Source organism: Anarhichas minor, unplaced genomic scaffold (genome assembly GCF_050575085.1).
Source record: "Anarhichas minor isolate MPS153535 unplaced genomic scaffold, ASM5057508v1 ptg000011l, whole genome shotgun sequence".
NCBI lineage: Eukaryota > Metazoa > Chordata > Actinopteri > Perciformes > Anarhichadidae > Anarhichas > Anarhichas minor.
Window position 1 is genome coordinate 7,578,675 of NW_027466457.1, and position 14,805 is coordinate 7,593,479.

At 38.8% G+C, this 14,805-nt stretch overlaps 2 protein-coding genes across 2 annotated transcripts; both read right to left on the reverse strand.

Moving 5' to 3' along the window:
- Positions 1-116: 116 nt before the first annotated feature.
- Positions 117-3,937, reverse strand: stoml1 (stomatin (EPB72)-like 1). Its single transcript, XM_076089159.1, has 7 exons — positions 3,547-3,937; positions 2,767-2,873; positions 2,531-2,680; positions 1,570-1,773; positions 1,279-1,489; positions 993-1,193; positions 117-805 (listed from the first exon to the last, which is right to left on the reverse strand). The coding sequence occupies exons 1-7, from the start codon at positions 3,701-3,703 to the stop codon at positions 573-575; spliced, it is 1,263 nt and encodes a 420-aa protein (XP_075945274.1). The 5' UTR covers positions 3,704-3,937; the 3' UTR covers positions 117-572.
- Positions 3,938-4,893: 956 nt separating this feature from the next.
- On the reverse strand, positions 4,894-7,412 carry nr2e3 (nuclear receptor subfamily 2, group E, member 3). The gene is made up of 8 exons (XM_076089913.1): positions 7,337-7,412; positions 6,899-7,049; positions 6,639-6,768; positions 6,300-6,582; positions 5,672-5,859; positions 5,337-5,577; positions 5,152-5,257; positions 4,894-5,026 (listed from the first exon to the last, which is right to left on the reverse strand). The coding sequence occupies exons 1-8, from the start codon at positions 7,410-7,412 to the stop codon at positions 4,894-4,896; spliced, it is 1,308 nt and encodes a 435-aa protein (XP_075946028.1).
- Between the last annotated feature and the right edge of the window lie 7,393 nt (positions 7,413-14,805).

Below are 14,805 nucleotides of genomic sequence, written 5' to 3' on the forward strand. Positions count from 1 at the left end.
CATCTGTATGTAAAAAGTGAGACTATTCCAACTAGCATTAGGCTTAAAGACCTTCAGAAGGTCTGTTGTCTTTGTAAACAAGCATTTGCTTTGATTTGTGAAGAAAGACAAGGTCATAACAGAAACTCTGTTTATAACAAATGTAATCAACATATACAGTACTGTGCCTCTAAAGTTAAAGATTTAATAAATACACATACAAATGCAATGAAAGCCAGGGTTGGTAATTGTAAGGGAAATTCCTCTGGTTATTCGCAATGTAACCATGTTAAAGTCCATTTTGTTTGATTATGCATAATCTGATCACGCTCAAAAAAAAAAAAAGTTTGTTATATTTGTTGAAATTCTCTTCACATCCCACCAGCACTGTAATAAGCCCATCCAATCATTTTATCCGGGCCAAACAAACGAGTAAATGTTGTTTATGTTCATTATGAATCATATGGAGACGCTATAGAGGGAGGGCTGAAGGGACAGGCTGACTTTCTAGTGACTTTTGGAGCTGGTGCTGCTAGCTGCCTTCATTGTTGCCAACACTGGGCTGGGTTTTCTGCTGGATCCTTTTTTTAAATCTATTGTACGCTTTCTAATTTATCAACATTTCCAACCCTATCTTTAAGTAGCTTTATGAGTTCTTCCAGCTTCATGGCAGTCTTAATGTCTCCCTGGAGTTGGAGTCTGCCACTGGTGTAGGCAGCAAATGGTTGTAGCCCGCCCTGGAACATGGCCAGAAGGTCGCTGTCACTTAAGCTCAGTGTCACATCTGGCTCTCTGCACAAGGACCCTGCTCCAGCTGCACCGCTTCCTACAGAACACACACACAGAGCGATGGAGATACTTAATATTAATATCTCACTTTACTTTTGTTTTCTATTTAACTTAAACAGCTTTATTAGACAGATTTAGCACAACTTGCATTGAGCTGCTGGACTTATCTGAATGAAAATGCTCTGATAATTGGGGCATATTTAAAGTAATAAATGAACTATCACCTTGGCTCAAATCCACATAATAACTGTGATGCTGTCCATCTTCCGAGCTTATGTTAAACTGAAAGCAGGCCCCAACCTGGTGGACCAAAGTTTCTGAGAGCACGAGCTTGACCCGGCCGAGCAGCTCGTCAACAGAACCTGATGTGGCCACAACTTCCTGAGGGGCACTGCTGAGCTCATCTGTAAACGTTATGCTGTCGTCTGAAGAGAAAAGATGTAGGTGTATTATACAACATTATCAGACTGGGTACACGTTGTACAAAAACATGTTAGTGTGAGGCCATACCTTTTTGAGGCTGTAAAATGCCACTCTGGCTCAGAAATTGCATGGCCAACTGCTGAATGGAGCCAGTGAGGCCTTCAACTCCAGGCATAGAAGGTGGCATGATGAGGGGTCCAGAGGGGCCTTCCCCGGGTGCTTTTAGTAGAGAGCCCAGGGTAAGCTCTACCCTGTCCACCTCCAGCCCCCAGGGTCGAGTCATCTCATTTATGTCCATCTGTACAGAGCAATAAAAGGATGCAAGTTTGACGTGATACAGTGAAAAGCCAGCAGAGAATAGGTCCAGTGTTTTCTCACCACGAGATAGTCTCCAAGTTTAACTCTCCCAGTCTGGATCTCCCTGACAGTCTTCTTAGCCAGGCTGTAGGTCAAAGCCTTCTGTGCAGTCATCCTGGTTGAGGCATTCAGGTCCTGGACTGATAGCACTGACATGACGGGGCTCCAGATCCTGAACTGGATGTCTGCTCCCACTGACAGCATGCCGTCATCCAGAGTAATCACCTACAGCAGCAGAAGTATGTTTTATATGGGCTGGACAACCACGACTGGTCATATGACATTTGTCAAAAATATAGAGACATCTCCTCTTCATTCTTAAAGCTGGTATTGACTAAGAAATATTTACTGTGTAAGGCTGACTACAATTGACAAATGCTGGCCCTGCAGAAGATGAGTCTGTGACACGTTAACTGTATTGAAATGCAGTAACGAATTTCAGTGATGGTTCTGTAGTTGCTATCCAAAAAATAAAAATAAAACAGCTCATAACTGTGATAAATGCTTAAGCTTAAAAAACAAAACATTGCCATCGGCATTTAATTCTGAAGTTTATGTGGGGCAAAGATATGAGACCAAAGACAAAACATTCAGCACATGAACCAAGAGTGCCACCTGCAGGACAAAATAAATAAAAACAGATTTTGCTTGCTGTAATCATTCCACCTGTTTATACAGGTCATTAAGAGATTCACTTCAAATGCACTTTTTAAATGGACGTGATGGGGAACAAACTCCACAGTCCTCTGTTCAGAAGTTTATCTGAAGGTAACATGACTGACTAGACTTGGAACATTGTGAACCTATTCTTTAATTATATTTGAATGGTTTGTTTGGTTAAGACTTCTACAATGTGAGGGAAACCACTCCTGATCACAGGTTTTTTTCTGCATTTGTCAATGTTTCAGAAAGTAAGCGCTTAAACAAGTTGTCCATCAGAACTGCTTCGGTAACTAGTGATGAACTCGGTGTAGTGGTCTACCTGGCAGGGAGGGATGTTGAAAGCACGGGTGCGCAGGTCTACTCTCTGCCACTGGTCAATGAGGGGCAGCACAAGGACAATACCAGGGCCCTTGGGAGGACCAACTCGACCCAGACGAAACACGACTACCCTCTGGTAGTTAGGCACAGTCTACGAACAAGATGTTGGTTGTTTTTATTCTCTGACAAGTTTAGTAGACGTGCTGTAGGAATAACTGATGACAGGTTTCACCTTACTTTCAGTACAAACCATCCTGTTATAGGAAATGTTATGAAGGTGAAGATGTAGACAAGGAAGATGACAATCAGGTTGCAGATCCAGGACAGCCATCCTTGGGAGGCATCTTAAAAGAAAAGAAACAAAAAAGTCTTCGTCTTTAAGGTATTTTCAGTTTATGATGTCATCTTATCTGTGGCTTTAAGGGGAGCTCCCCACTTGGGATTGGAGACTACTACAAAGCCTGCACTACAAACTGGGTGTGTGGCGTTTGAGAGATGGGATTTTACCAGGAAGGACTTCAGGAAACATGATAATGCATTATGGGATATGTAGGATCTAGTGTTTTAGAGCTTGACTCATCCTAGGAACTTAACTACAGGATATGTCGTATGTTGTTATTTTCATTTGTCTCATGCAAGTCCGCCAACCTTTTAATAAGTTAATTTGCAATGCTATGTAGTGTGGCATATGTTTTACATACATTTATTATATATTGTATGCACTTTATTTTTGATCATGAGTGTGTATTGTATTTTACCTGAAGGTTTCCTTTGAGGACAATAGAGTTAAAGGGAACGTTGACACAAAAAAAACGATCGACTAATCGCACTAATACTACCAACAAATCTCATATTTAGACAGTAAAATAGCTAAAGAGCAATGCTCTTATTGCTTTAATTAGACTATTTATTAGTTTGTTAGATAGTTGTCTTCCCCCTCACAGACATATATTACATTATAATAGCTCTCTTGACCCCACACAAAGAGAGCTACCATAACTAATGTTAGGTACTTACCGGTGAAGTTGTTAACAGGAACATTGGGGATGTTGTCAAAAGAAAAGCCTTGGTAGTAGCCGCGCTGTGTGAAGCTGTCAGTGTCCACAAACAAGCCAGGAGTCCTCGGACTGGTGGTGTCCTTCTGAGGGAGCAGCTGATACGACTTGCTAAACATTGTTGGGTAAAACAACTGCTATTTCTTATTTAAGGCCACTTCATGTTAACTATCAGTACATGATATCAGCCAAACCCTGTAGAAGTAAACAAAGTATGTACTGTTACTAAAATGCAGGATGCTTTAGCTCACTATGCTAGCTAACGTGAAGTTCTTCCGTGTTTTTGCTCAGCTCTTCTTCTCTGTTTACTGACACCTCTTCTTCTTCTTCTTCTTCTTCTTCTTCTTTAAATTTGAATGGCGGGTCGCCACCTACTGTACCGGAGTGTGCAGTTTCGTCTATTCGTCAGTAAATATGCTCATTACCGCCACCTAACGTTGCTGTAGATCTACTGCAGTTTACATTTCAGGACATACTGTAGCCCCACATTGATAAACCTGTTTCTTTCATGGTCTCCCGTTTCAGATATGTTTACATTCAGATGTTACTCTACTAGCTTTTACAGTCAGATGTATTTCTTTTTTCGTCTGAAATGTCCCCAAGGATGGAAGAAAACCAGTGATCCTGTCATTAAGTACATGCTGTAGCCTTAATAAATAGTAGTCAAGAGACAAATCATAATAGATCCGGACCAGTATTGGGTTTTTGGGACAAATATCGATGTTTAAGAATTTTAATAAGGAACACAAAATTGTGACCAAGATATGTGAGTAAGGCAGTTAACAGCAGCGTCTCCTCCTACGGCCAGGAGCAGAGCTTCGCCTCGCTGCTCTTCCTGTACTTGCTGGGAGCCAACACTGACATCACGCTGCTGGAAGCACCATGGATTGATGGATATTCTCCGGTGATGTCCTCAGCAGTAGCAGTGGCTTTAGACTTCATGGCGTACAGGTCCGATATTTCACTGTGCAGCCCCGAGCTGCTAAATCTTTCACAGCAGCATCTTTGGCTGCAGCGTTGAATCAGAACCAGGACTATGAGTAGCAGACTGTCAGACCCAGCTGCAGTAAAATGAGAGGCGCTCGGAAACACTACCACTATTGTCCACAGGGACTGCCAAAATCAACACAAAAAGAAAGGTTCTTGTATAGCTTTAATAAGAATGCCAGACACTGTAATGAATTTGAAAGAAGTCATAACCACAATATTGGAAACAAACAACCAGAAAACATGTTGCTTGAGGGTTGGTTTATGGCGATTTCCTAGCAGGTTTCATTTGTCTTTCCTGTGTTCTTGTTTAGTTAGTGTCTTAGTTTTTGAACATGCCACACAGCAGCTTCTCCATGGGTGTGCTGCCAATGGTTGTGCGAAAGAACAGCTGCTCTATTTTCTCAGAGCTCACATAGTGGAGGGACGGCAGCAGAAGTAAAAGTCTCCCAAACCTTGATGGACGAGAACAAAGGAGAGTGAACTTTCTGTTTCTGTTTAAGCTTGTATGTAACAAACTTGTGTGATGTTTTTATGTTTAATGATCTTTGTAGTCAATCAGAGAGAGAGTCAGGCTTACCTGGCACTTTGGCTGGGGTATAGTGAATGGATGTGCTGACCTAACAGCACCTGTGACTGGTCCTGCAGATTCTCCACCTGCTCTGGGTCTTTGAGGCTGCGTGTCTCTGCAAGTCAAACAGCATGACATTAGTCACAATGTCCATTCAGTAACAAATGCATATTGCTGGAGGATTAACTCCTCACCTGGCTTGAACAGTACAATGGCTTTCAGGCAGGCAAACTCAGTAGGGTCAACTGCCAGGGCCTTAAAGCGATTAAAGACCTCTTCCAGGATGCGCAGGTCAGCTGTGGGGAGGCTGATCTTGGCCTTCTGTGTGGGAGAGAGATCTGGCAGAGACAGAAGAGGACAGCTGTCCATGGGCAGGGACCACTGGATGGCACACAAGAGGAACATCTCACTCCAAGCTTCCTCAAGGAGAATCACCTGAGGAGGTCACAGAAATGAATGTTATCACTTTCACACACGATTTACGTAAATCGGTTCGGTGAATATACAAAGAAGTGTCGGTCAGTTTCACCTGGTCTCGAAATGGCAAGTGAGCAAAAACAGGCAGATTTTTTGCCCACTTCACAGACACGAAGAGGAGTCGTGCCGATGTCTCATATATACTCTCTGGACAGCTGGACATGTATGGGGACAGACGGCAGTCAGAGGGAGTCCGATCTCTCTCTGAATCATTGGTTGTCACATCAATATTCTCCTCCACTGTGCATTAAAAAGAGAGTCACACAAATGTTTAGGCTAATAGGAGTACTATATTGTATTTTTAGCTTTTGTTGTTTTTTACAGTTAATTTATTTATTATACCTTTACTGTTTGATGATCTATTGTACTTGTTTTGTTTTAGTATTTTGTTCTGTTTTCTAATGATGTCTCTTGTTGCACTATCCACTTTGCTGCTATAAGCCTGCAAATTTCCCCGCTGTGAGACTAATAAAGGATTATCTTATCTTATCTATCTTATATTATTACGTTTAAATGAATCATTACAATTTAGAAAATAAAATTCTACATATTTGTGACTTACTGTATAATCCTAAAAGCAAACTCTACTTATCACGGACATCTAAAGCAAATCATACAGTGTATTTTTACAAAGAAGTGGGTACTTGTTGTATAAGTTAATGTATGTCTTATGATCTCACCATCCTCGGGCTCCAGTTTTGCACAGGTTTCTGCAGTAAGCAGGCTGACCATAAAGCGGTGGTAGTTACTGGGGTTGCTGCGGGGCTGTACGGCGGCAGAGGTGGTGACCAGAGGTTTGCAGATGACTGATGAGTCGGGGGCTGAGGAGGTGAGCTCCCTTGTGGTGGCCAGGTGCTCCTTTTTAGTGTCTACATTTATGGAGTCTAGACTGACATGTGCAGTGCTTCGAGGATGTCGCTCATTCTGCACAGCTGCCAAAAGGACAAGTAAATAATATATCGGCTGAAAACATTGTACAATGACAGAGATTATATATGCACATATAATATACTCTCCACTGTCAAGTTATTGAGATTTTTCTCACCATCTTTGTTCATGCCAGCTTGGAGACACTTCTTTAGTCGACAAGCTTGGCATTGGTTCCGATGGGCCTTGTCAACGGGGCACCTGCTTGATCCAGCTTGACACCTGTGATATTGAGAAAAAAAAAAAATCTTAAAAGTTTAAATATACGAAGAATTTCTTGTTACACAAGTTGTATTTCTCCATTAAACTAATTGTAATTGTGACTGCCCTGTTAGATAAAAATTCAGCTCACCTGTAGATGAGTCTTCGTCTCACACTGCGCTTGAAGAAGCCACTGCAGCCGTTGCAGGCATAGATCCCATAGTGTTTACCACTGCTTGAATCAGAACACACTTTACATAGCAGACCTTGGCCATGTGCTTTACCAGGGACTGAACTTATTTCTGTAGAGGACAGTTAGCAGAAATAAATAATCAACATTTTTCTCATCCTTTTAAGGCTCAACAAACGTCTTAATTGTACAGATAGTTTTTTTTCTTTTTCTTTTTAGACATTATTTTAACTATACATGCAATAAACACAACTATTATCAATAGCATTACTCTTTTATGTGCTGTACAGAAAAATATTTATATTTTAAGATATTTAAAGTTTTTTTTTTAGTTGTCATTGTGCACACCGAGATCTTTTATATTAAAACAGTTCCATATTACAACAAGCATTGGCTCACCTGCTTGAGGTCCATCAGTGAAGTCATTAGACATGTCAGAAGAAAACATGTTAATTTTGGTCATGTGGTCCTCCATTTTGAGATATCTTCTAATGTCTAAACTTTGCCTAATAAACAGTGTTTAGACAAATAGAAGATTACTCGGAAAATAGAAAGAAGAAAACAAAAGATTATAAAGTATTTTTTTGTGTAGTTGACTGGCTGGATCAAAACATCCTTCATGTGAAGTGTTGACACATGGCAGTCCCCTAAAACACAAAATTGTAGTTATTTGCATTAAAGCTTGTAATTAAAGCCTAATTTCTTCAGAGGTCATCAGAGAGTTACTCCAGGAATGCTCGATGATATCGATCCAGTGCTGTTGTCCTTTCTCTGGTCGTTTCTGATGTACTGGGGGGGTCAACAGAGTCACTTCTTTACTTCTTCTTTCTTTCTCCCGGCCAGAATGAGTGCGAGCTGTCTGGGGGCTTTCTGAAGGAAGACAAGGAGATTAGCACCAGGCGCTGTGTAAGCAAATGCTGATTTGTCATCTTCTTAATCTTTACTGTCAATAAGGGTAAATCAATCAGTCACTCCACTTACAGGCACAACTCAAATCTACAAAGGAGACCACTGAAAAAGAAAAAGAAAACATTTTACTTCTCACTCACACTACTTTAAAATGGTTTCATGAATGTGGCTGCTGACTGCATGGTAAAGTTCAGAGTCTCCAGAGAGCAATCTGTTTAAATTCTACCCTGTTAATTGTTTACTTATAATGCCTTTCTCAAATCAGCTAATTCACTGTAAACATACAGTTATTATAAGAAAAGATAAAGTAAGTCTACAAGCAAAGATGCTTCTATGGTTGTCTAGCCTATTGTAAGTCTGCTGGCCAAAATCATAAAGAGTATTCTACTACTGCCCACAGTATTGACTTGAGGTTTTAGAAGTTATTTACGACAAGTAAACCAATTAACTAATCAACAAGACACAAAACATAGCAATATGGACTATGTGTTCCACTCATAGTACACATGTATGTATGATCCTCACCATCCGGTTAACAGTGTAGTCTTACACCTCACTTAAGACATTCCTTCTGCGCCATATTGGCCCTGGCAATGACACTAATGGCTTCAGGAGAATACAGCCACCCCAAATCAGCAAAGTAGCTTAACCCTCCATGAAATGTGGTCTCCTTCTTGGAGGGGGATCACGAAAGGGGGTGATGAGAAGAAAAACAATTAGTGCAGAGATTGAAAGAGCAGCAACAAGTTGACCCTTAATTCCATTCTTCTGCCATATGGTGAGGAGCCTCCGTCTGCCTAACTAGTAACCCATGTGCAATTAACTGTTATTGCATAGCACAAATCCTAATATTCTCATTTCTCTTCACTTTAGGATATTACACAGTGGATGACCACAAAGAAATATCAGAAACATCAACACCTGTGCTCGTTATTTTTTGTACAGGTCTCTCAAGCTATGGCTGAAGTCATTATAGCATATAGCTAATGGCATCTAGTTCAGCTCGTTAATCAGATCAAATGTAGCAAAGACAGTAAAGATACAATGTGACTGCCTGCTGTGTCCACAGAATGATTTCTGTAATCCCTTTAAGTCACTCTTGATTTTAGGAAAACAATGTAGTATGGAAAACAGAGCTCCTTCTGTTGGCCTAAATTGGTGTATAAAAGGATTACAATAGAGGCAGTACAAGGGCTATGCACACAGAGACATTTGCACTTGTTTGAATCAGTGGTGTAGGTACAGATATGTTATGTGTAGGAATGTATGTTAATAGTATGCATTGAATTGGCTTTGTATTATGCACCTCAGTAATACAGTACGTCATCACAAGTGAAACTAGAGACCAGATGGGATCGCACCAGCTGCAACGCCAAATCTGGCCAGGGATGTAAAGTTGGGGGGACCGATGGCCACTTCTCCACTTCCTAACACCTACTTTCAGTGTCTTTACTCGGCCCACAACCATCTTTGAATTTTGCATTTGTTTTGATCTTACCTACACACCTGTAAAGTTTTGTGACTGCATCTTTCACGGTTGTGACGCTGTCGTGATGACAGAATCCGTCCACAGACAAATAAACACCTGACAAAGTACTCAAAACCGCTTCTGGGGTAGTTCCCCCCACAGTAAGTGTCTCCAGGACATTTTGCCATGACGACACAGAAAAATAATACCAGCATCGCTATCGCGGCAAGTTATAATAGACTGCAGGTGCAACAGTCATTTATTGTGTTTGTACATTTAGTTCAGAGTGTTGTTGTAATGCATGTCGTCGCTTTATGTAAAGCACTTTACATTTATTGTTATGTAAAGCAGTGTTTGTGTTTTAAAGGGGCACACAAACTTCCCTCGCTTTTCCCTGTGTACAACAAACAGCAATTTGACTATAGCATACATGCTCAAAGCAAATTAACCTGCCAGAGTTTATACAGATATACACACTTGTGGCCAACAGGCCCGGCAGGTGACCTACAGTACCTTGTATCCACTGGATGTGAAACTAGTTAAAACAGTTGAATAGAGTTACAGTAGTTCAAAGGTGGCATCCGAATGTCTCAAATGCACCTTTAATAACTACTTGTGATACGATTTAATTTCGCAACTTTGACATAATAAACAAAGTTTGGGAAGTTTATGCACACTAGACAGTCTTTCACTGCGGTCCACGTTGCATTTGCATTTACATTAAACTTTGGTGGCAGTATACATTTGCATTCAAAACACCATCTAAACCTACTCTGTGATTGTGAATATGAACACACGTCACTAGTAAAACTCTAGCTCAGTTGCTTGGCAGATCAGCTGTTGATTAGTTAACAGTGTCGTTATCTTTCTACACATTACAAGTTTCAAGTACTATTCGCTGTCGTCAGCTGCAGTGCATCAAACATTAAAAAGGTACATGCACCGCAGCAGGCACACATGTGTAAGACATGATTCATTTTGTCCTTCAGATGATGCCCTTGAACGCTGTACACAAATCTTTGTATCAGTCTAAGCAGCTTTTTTTTTATACAATCTCCATTAATGACAGCTAGAGTGAGATTAACTTCTAAAGTTGTTGGCTCCCTCTTCATGCACATGGAGCAGGTGCCTCAAGTTCCAAAAGCATATGTATGTCTTAATTGAGAGGGGTTTTTGTGTTTTTTTTCTTCTTTTGTTACCTAATTATGAGCTAAATTAATGTACATTTAGGACAATGATAAAACAATAGACAACTTTTGGTATAAAAAAAACAAGCAAAACTGGACAACATTCTGAAACGAAACTTTATAAATTACTAAATTACCAATTTCTAATGAATGAAGGCAGTATGATCTGGCAGGATAATCTCCTGCATGCTCTGTTATACCATCGTAAGCTTCTGTTACTCTGCACTCAGCATGTCTATCTGATTTCAAGTAGCTGTGGAGAATGGACACGAAAGCATGGTTAAGCTTTGTAGTTTCACTTCAGCAATTGTGGGCACCCCCAAGTCAGATGAAGTGGAAGGATTGAGGTGTCAGCACAATGGCAACCAGGGATTGCCCCGCCTTGCCATCTGCTGCTATCTACTACTGTAATCCAGACAATGAGAAATTAGTTGTCTAAGTCCTAAAGTCATGTCAGCTCAATTCAACAAGAGAATCAACATCAGTGAGAGAAAATCCATGTTACTGCTGACAAAAGAACTGAACAGCTTATTTGGTTATGTCTTGTAAATAAAAGCACATACTCTTTGGCATGAATAAAACAGAACATTCAAAATAAATAACGGAAATCTTTAATGTGAAATAACATTGACATGATTACATTGCTTCTAACTTGAAATCTTTTAGTTTTCTTAAAGTAATTGTTTCACACCGTTAGCCATTGACTGTTTTTTTTGTGTTAACTTATGGTTCTGTGAATAAATGTTAAAACCACAGCCTAACAGTAAAAGTACAACAAAATTTAAAGTCTGAAATAATGTATTATATTCAGGACTCTACTCTCAGTAATAGCAAGGTAATTATGTTAACACAACTCAATAATTAAAAAATACAGCTGGTGTAACATAGTTGAAAAGGTTCAGGTTAAATCCCGCTAAATGGGAAAACTACGCCACCTGCTGTTATAAATTTGTACCTGCACTGAATAGAAGACGCAAAGGACTATGGGTAATCGTCATAGCAACGGAGGATTCACTACTAGGTAACGGGTCCGTGAATGTCCGTGGACAATATAATGTTAACTAACTTTAAAAGTACAAAAGAGTTGAGCTGGCTTTATTTTGTTGTATATTATTTGTCTTAGATTATATTTGTCATGTTTTCATTAAGTTAGCTCTACGTTTTTTATGTGTTTTATTGCCAGTAAAAATGTCTCCGATATAGCAGTTAACATTAACGTAATGCCGTCTTTCTGAACAGAGCACGCGCTGTTGTCCACAAGTGATGAACTGATGAACTGTTGTCCTTTGTCATAAATGCAGGTATGTTACAGTATGTTGTTCTATAGAGTGTGATACTATTTTAAAAATGCTGATGAGTATTTTCTATAGTCTACATGTTTACTCAGTTGTATAATTGTTATTATAAAATGAAAAAGGTAACAGTCCAGTGTGATACATCTGTATAAATATATTTTTGGTTATATATTTTTTTGTATTTCTCCTCATACTTGTAAGAGAGAGACAGTTTCTGTTCTATTTCGGCTATTTTATTTACATGAATTTAAAAATGAGATGCCTTGTTCCATTTGTAAAGACGGCTCTCACTCTGCCTTCACACACTGTCGAGAGAACAGGTTGTTTCCTGTGCCACTTACCTGGCCACCCAAGACGCAACTGCCCAGAGGGAAGACGTCCTTCTGACTATGGTCAGAAGGGAAACCGAATGATCTGCGTGCAGGGGAGGACAGCGCAGATCAAGTGAGTGAACCTCCCACCTTGGATTTGACAGACATTGATGATTATGAAACATTGTATCACACCTACAGCAGCATAGTGCCATCACAAAAAACACTGATTGTGCAAGGCTTGCAGAGACTATATATATATATATATATATATATATATATATATATATATATATATATATATATATATATATATATATATATATATATACATACATATATAGTATCAGAAGTTATGTGTGTGTGTGACAATTGTTCTGTGTTCTAATTTATGCATGTTCCATTCTGTGTTCCAGAATGGAACACTCACAGTATTCTGGAACGTATTCTCTACATATTGGTCAAAACCTCTTGGCAGACACACAGTGGAGCTGTTAGGATTGGTGATACTACTTGCAGTTTTTACTCACTATGCCTAACTTTCTGAAACCAGTGGATCATCAAGAAACATCAGGAAATGTTCATCGTTTGTGGAGGGAGAAGACGACGCTCCTTTTCATGTTTTGGCGTTTAATGACAGTCGTGATTAGCTTTTGTTGATTAGTTTAAGTCTAGCAGCAGGTATACGCGGTCTCTCTCTTTCTCTCTCTCTCTCTCACAGACACACACACACCTGGTGGGGTAAGTTATTTGTCTTTGATTTTGTTTTATTGTGATTTCGTTATATTCAGTGCTTGAGGTGGGAAAAAAAAGTGCCAGTTCTATCCTTATTCAAATGTTGGTGTGTGTATTGGCTGGTATCTTATTCCTATTCATGTATTCTTTCTTTATCCTATTGCCACATTCATAATCCATTTATTATTATTATTTATTATTATTACCATTATTATTTATTGTTACATTATTATACGTGGGCTATGCATCTTCTATAGTAAGCCTATAATACTCCAATAATGACTGAAACATTGGAGGGTTCAGGTGGTATGTAAATGTACCCATAGTGTTAATACTTAAAGTGCTTTTGTAGCCTGTAGTATTGCTCTTAAATATATTATATGCAGGTTTGCATAAAAAGCTGAGGCGTGTGAAATATACATTCTGGTTTTAGGAGCAGTCTCTCAGTCAGGATGCTCAATCATATCATGGAGCTCGAAAAAGAGTTTGATTTTCTTTCAGTGACTAAAAGAGACTAGGAGATTTTGGGATTGGGAGTTGTCTCATAACAGCCATTTTATTTTCATTTTTTATATTTAAATATATCGTATCGTCACTGTAAAGACACCTGTAAGCCTTGGAAGAAGGTCTCTCTTGTGTTCATCTTCCCAAGAAATATTTTCAAACAAAAGTATAGTTTTTGGAGTATTTCTTGGCCACTAGAGAGTAGTCTCATAATAGCCATTATATTTAAATTGTATACAGTATGTTTAAATATCTGTTATTGTCACTTTAAAGACACCTGTAAGCCTTGGAAGAAGGTCTCTCTTGTGTTCATCTTCCCAAGAAATACTTTCTAACAAAAATAATATATTTTTGGAAGATTTTCTTGCCCACTTGCCATTGTGTCATAACAGCCATTTTATTTAAATTTTATATGTTTAAATATCTGTTATTTTCAATGCAAAGACACCTGTAAGCCTTGGAAGAAGGTCTCTCTTGTGTTCATCTTCCCAAGAAATACTTTCTAACAAAAATAATATATTTTTGGAAGATTTTCTTGCCCACTTGCCATTGTGTCATAACAGCCATTTTGTTTTCATTTTTTATATTTAAATATATCGTATCGTCACTGTAAAGACACCTGTAAGCCTTGGAAGAAGGTCTCTCTTGTGTTCATCTTCCCAAGAAATATTTTCAAACAAAAGTATAGTTTTTGGAGTATTTCTTGGCCACTAGAGAGTAGTCTCATAATAGCCATTATATTTAAATTGTATACAGTATGTTTAAATATCTGTTATTGTCACTTTAAAGACACCTGTAAGCCTTGGAAGAAGGTCTCTCTTGTGTTCATCTTCCCAAGAAATATTTTCAAACAAAAGTATAGTTTTTGGAGTATTTCTTGGCCACTAGAGAGTAGTCTCATAATAGCCATTATATTTAAATTGTATACAGTATGTTTAAATATCTGTTATTGTCACTTTAAAGACACCTGTAAGCCTTGGAAGAAGGTCTCTCTTGTGTTCATCTTCCCAAGAAATATTTTCTAACAAAAATATAGTTTTTGGAGTATTTCTTGGCCACTAGAGAGTAGTCTCATAATAGCCATTATATTTAAATTGTATACTGTATGTTTAAATATCTGTTATTGTCACTGTAAAGACACCTGTAAGCCTTGGAAGAAGGTCTCTCTTGTGTTCATCTTCCCAAGAAATACTTTCTAACAAAAGTATAGTTTTTGGAGTATTTGTTGGCCACTAGAGAGTTGTCTCATAACAGCCATTATATTTAAATGTTATATGTTTAAATATCTGTTATCGTCACTGTAAAGACACCTGTAAGCCTTGGAAGAAGGTCTCTCTTGTGTTCATCTTCCCAAGAAATACTTTCTAACAAAAATAATATATTTTTGGAAGATTTTCTTGCCCACTTGCCATTGTGTCATAACAGCCATTTTATTTTCATTTTTTATATTTAAATATAT

Bases quoted from the DNA above. Each gene is read 5' to 3' on its own strand.
- nr2e3 (XM_076089913.1), bottom strand. From the start codon at position 7,412: ATGGAGGACCACATGACCAAAATTAACATGTTTTCTTCTGACATGTCT. The intron at 7,050-7,336 runs GTGAGCCAATGC...TGTCCTCTACAG, and splicing joins CACTGATGGACCTCAAGCAG to AAATAAGTTCAGTCCCTGGT. The intron at 5,027-5,151 runs GTAAGCCTGACT...TCGTCCATCAAG, and splicing joins TACCCCAGCCAAAGTGCCAG to GTTTGGGAGACTTTTACTTC.
- stoml1 (XM_076089159.1), bottom strand. From the start codon at position 3,703: ATGTTTAGCAAGTCGTATCAGCTGCTCCCTCAGAAGGACACCACCAGT. The intron at 1,774-2,530 runs GTAGACCACTAC...CTGCTGCTGTAG, and splicing joins TCAACATCCCTCCCTGCCAG to GTGATTACTCTGGATGACGG. The intron at 1,194-1,278 runs GTATGGCCTCAC...TTTTCTCTTCAG, and splicing joins CATTTTACAGCCTCAAAAAG to ACGACAGCATAACGTTTACA.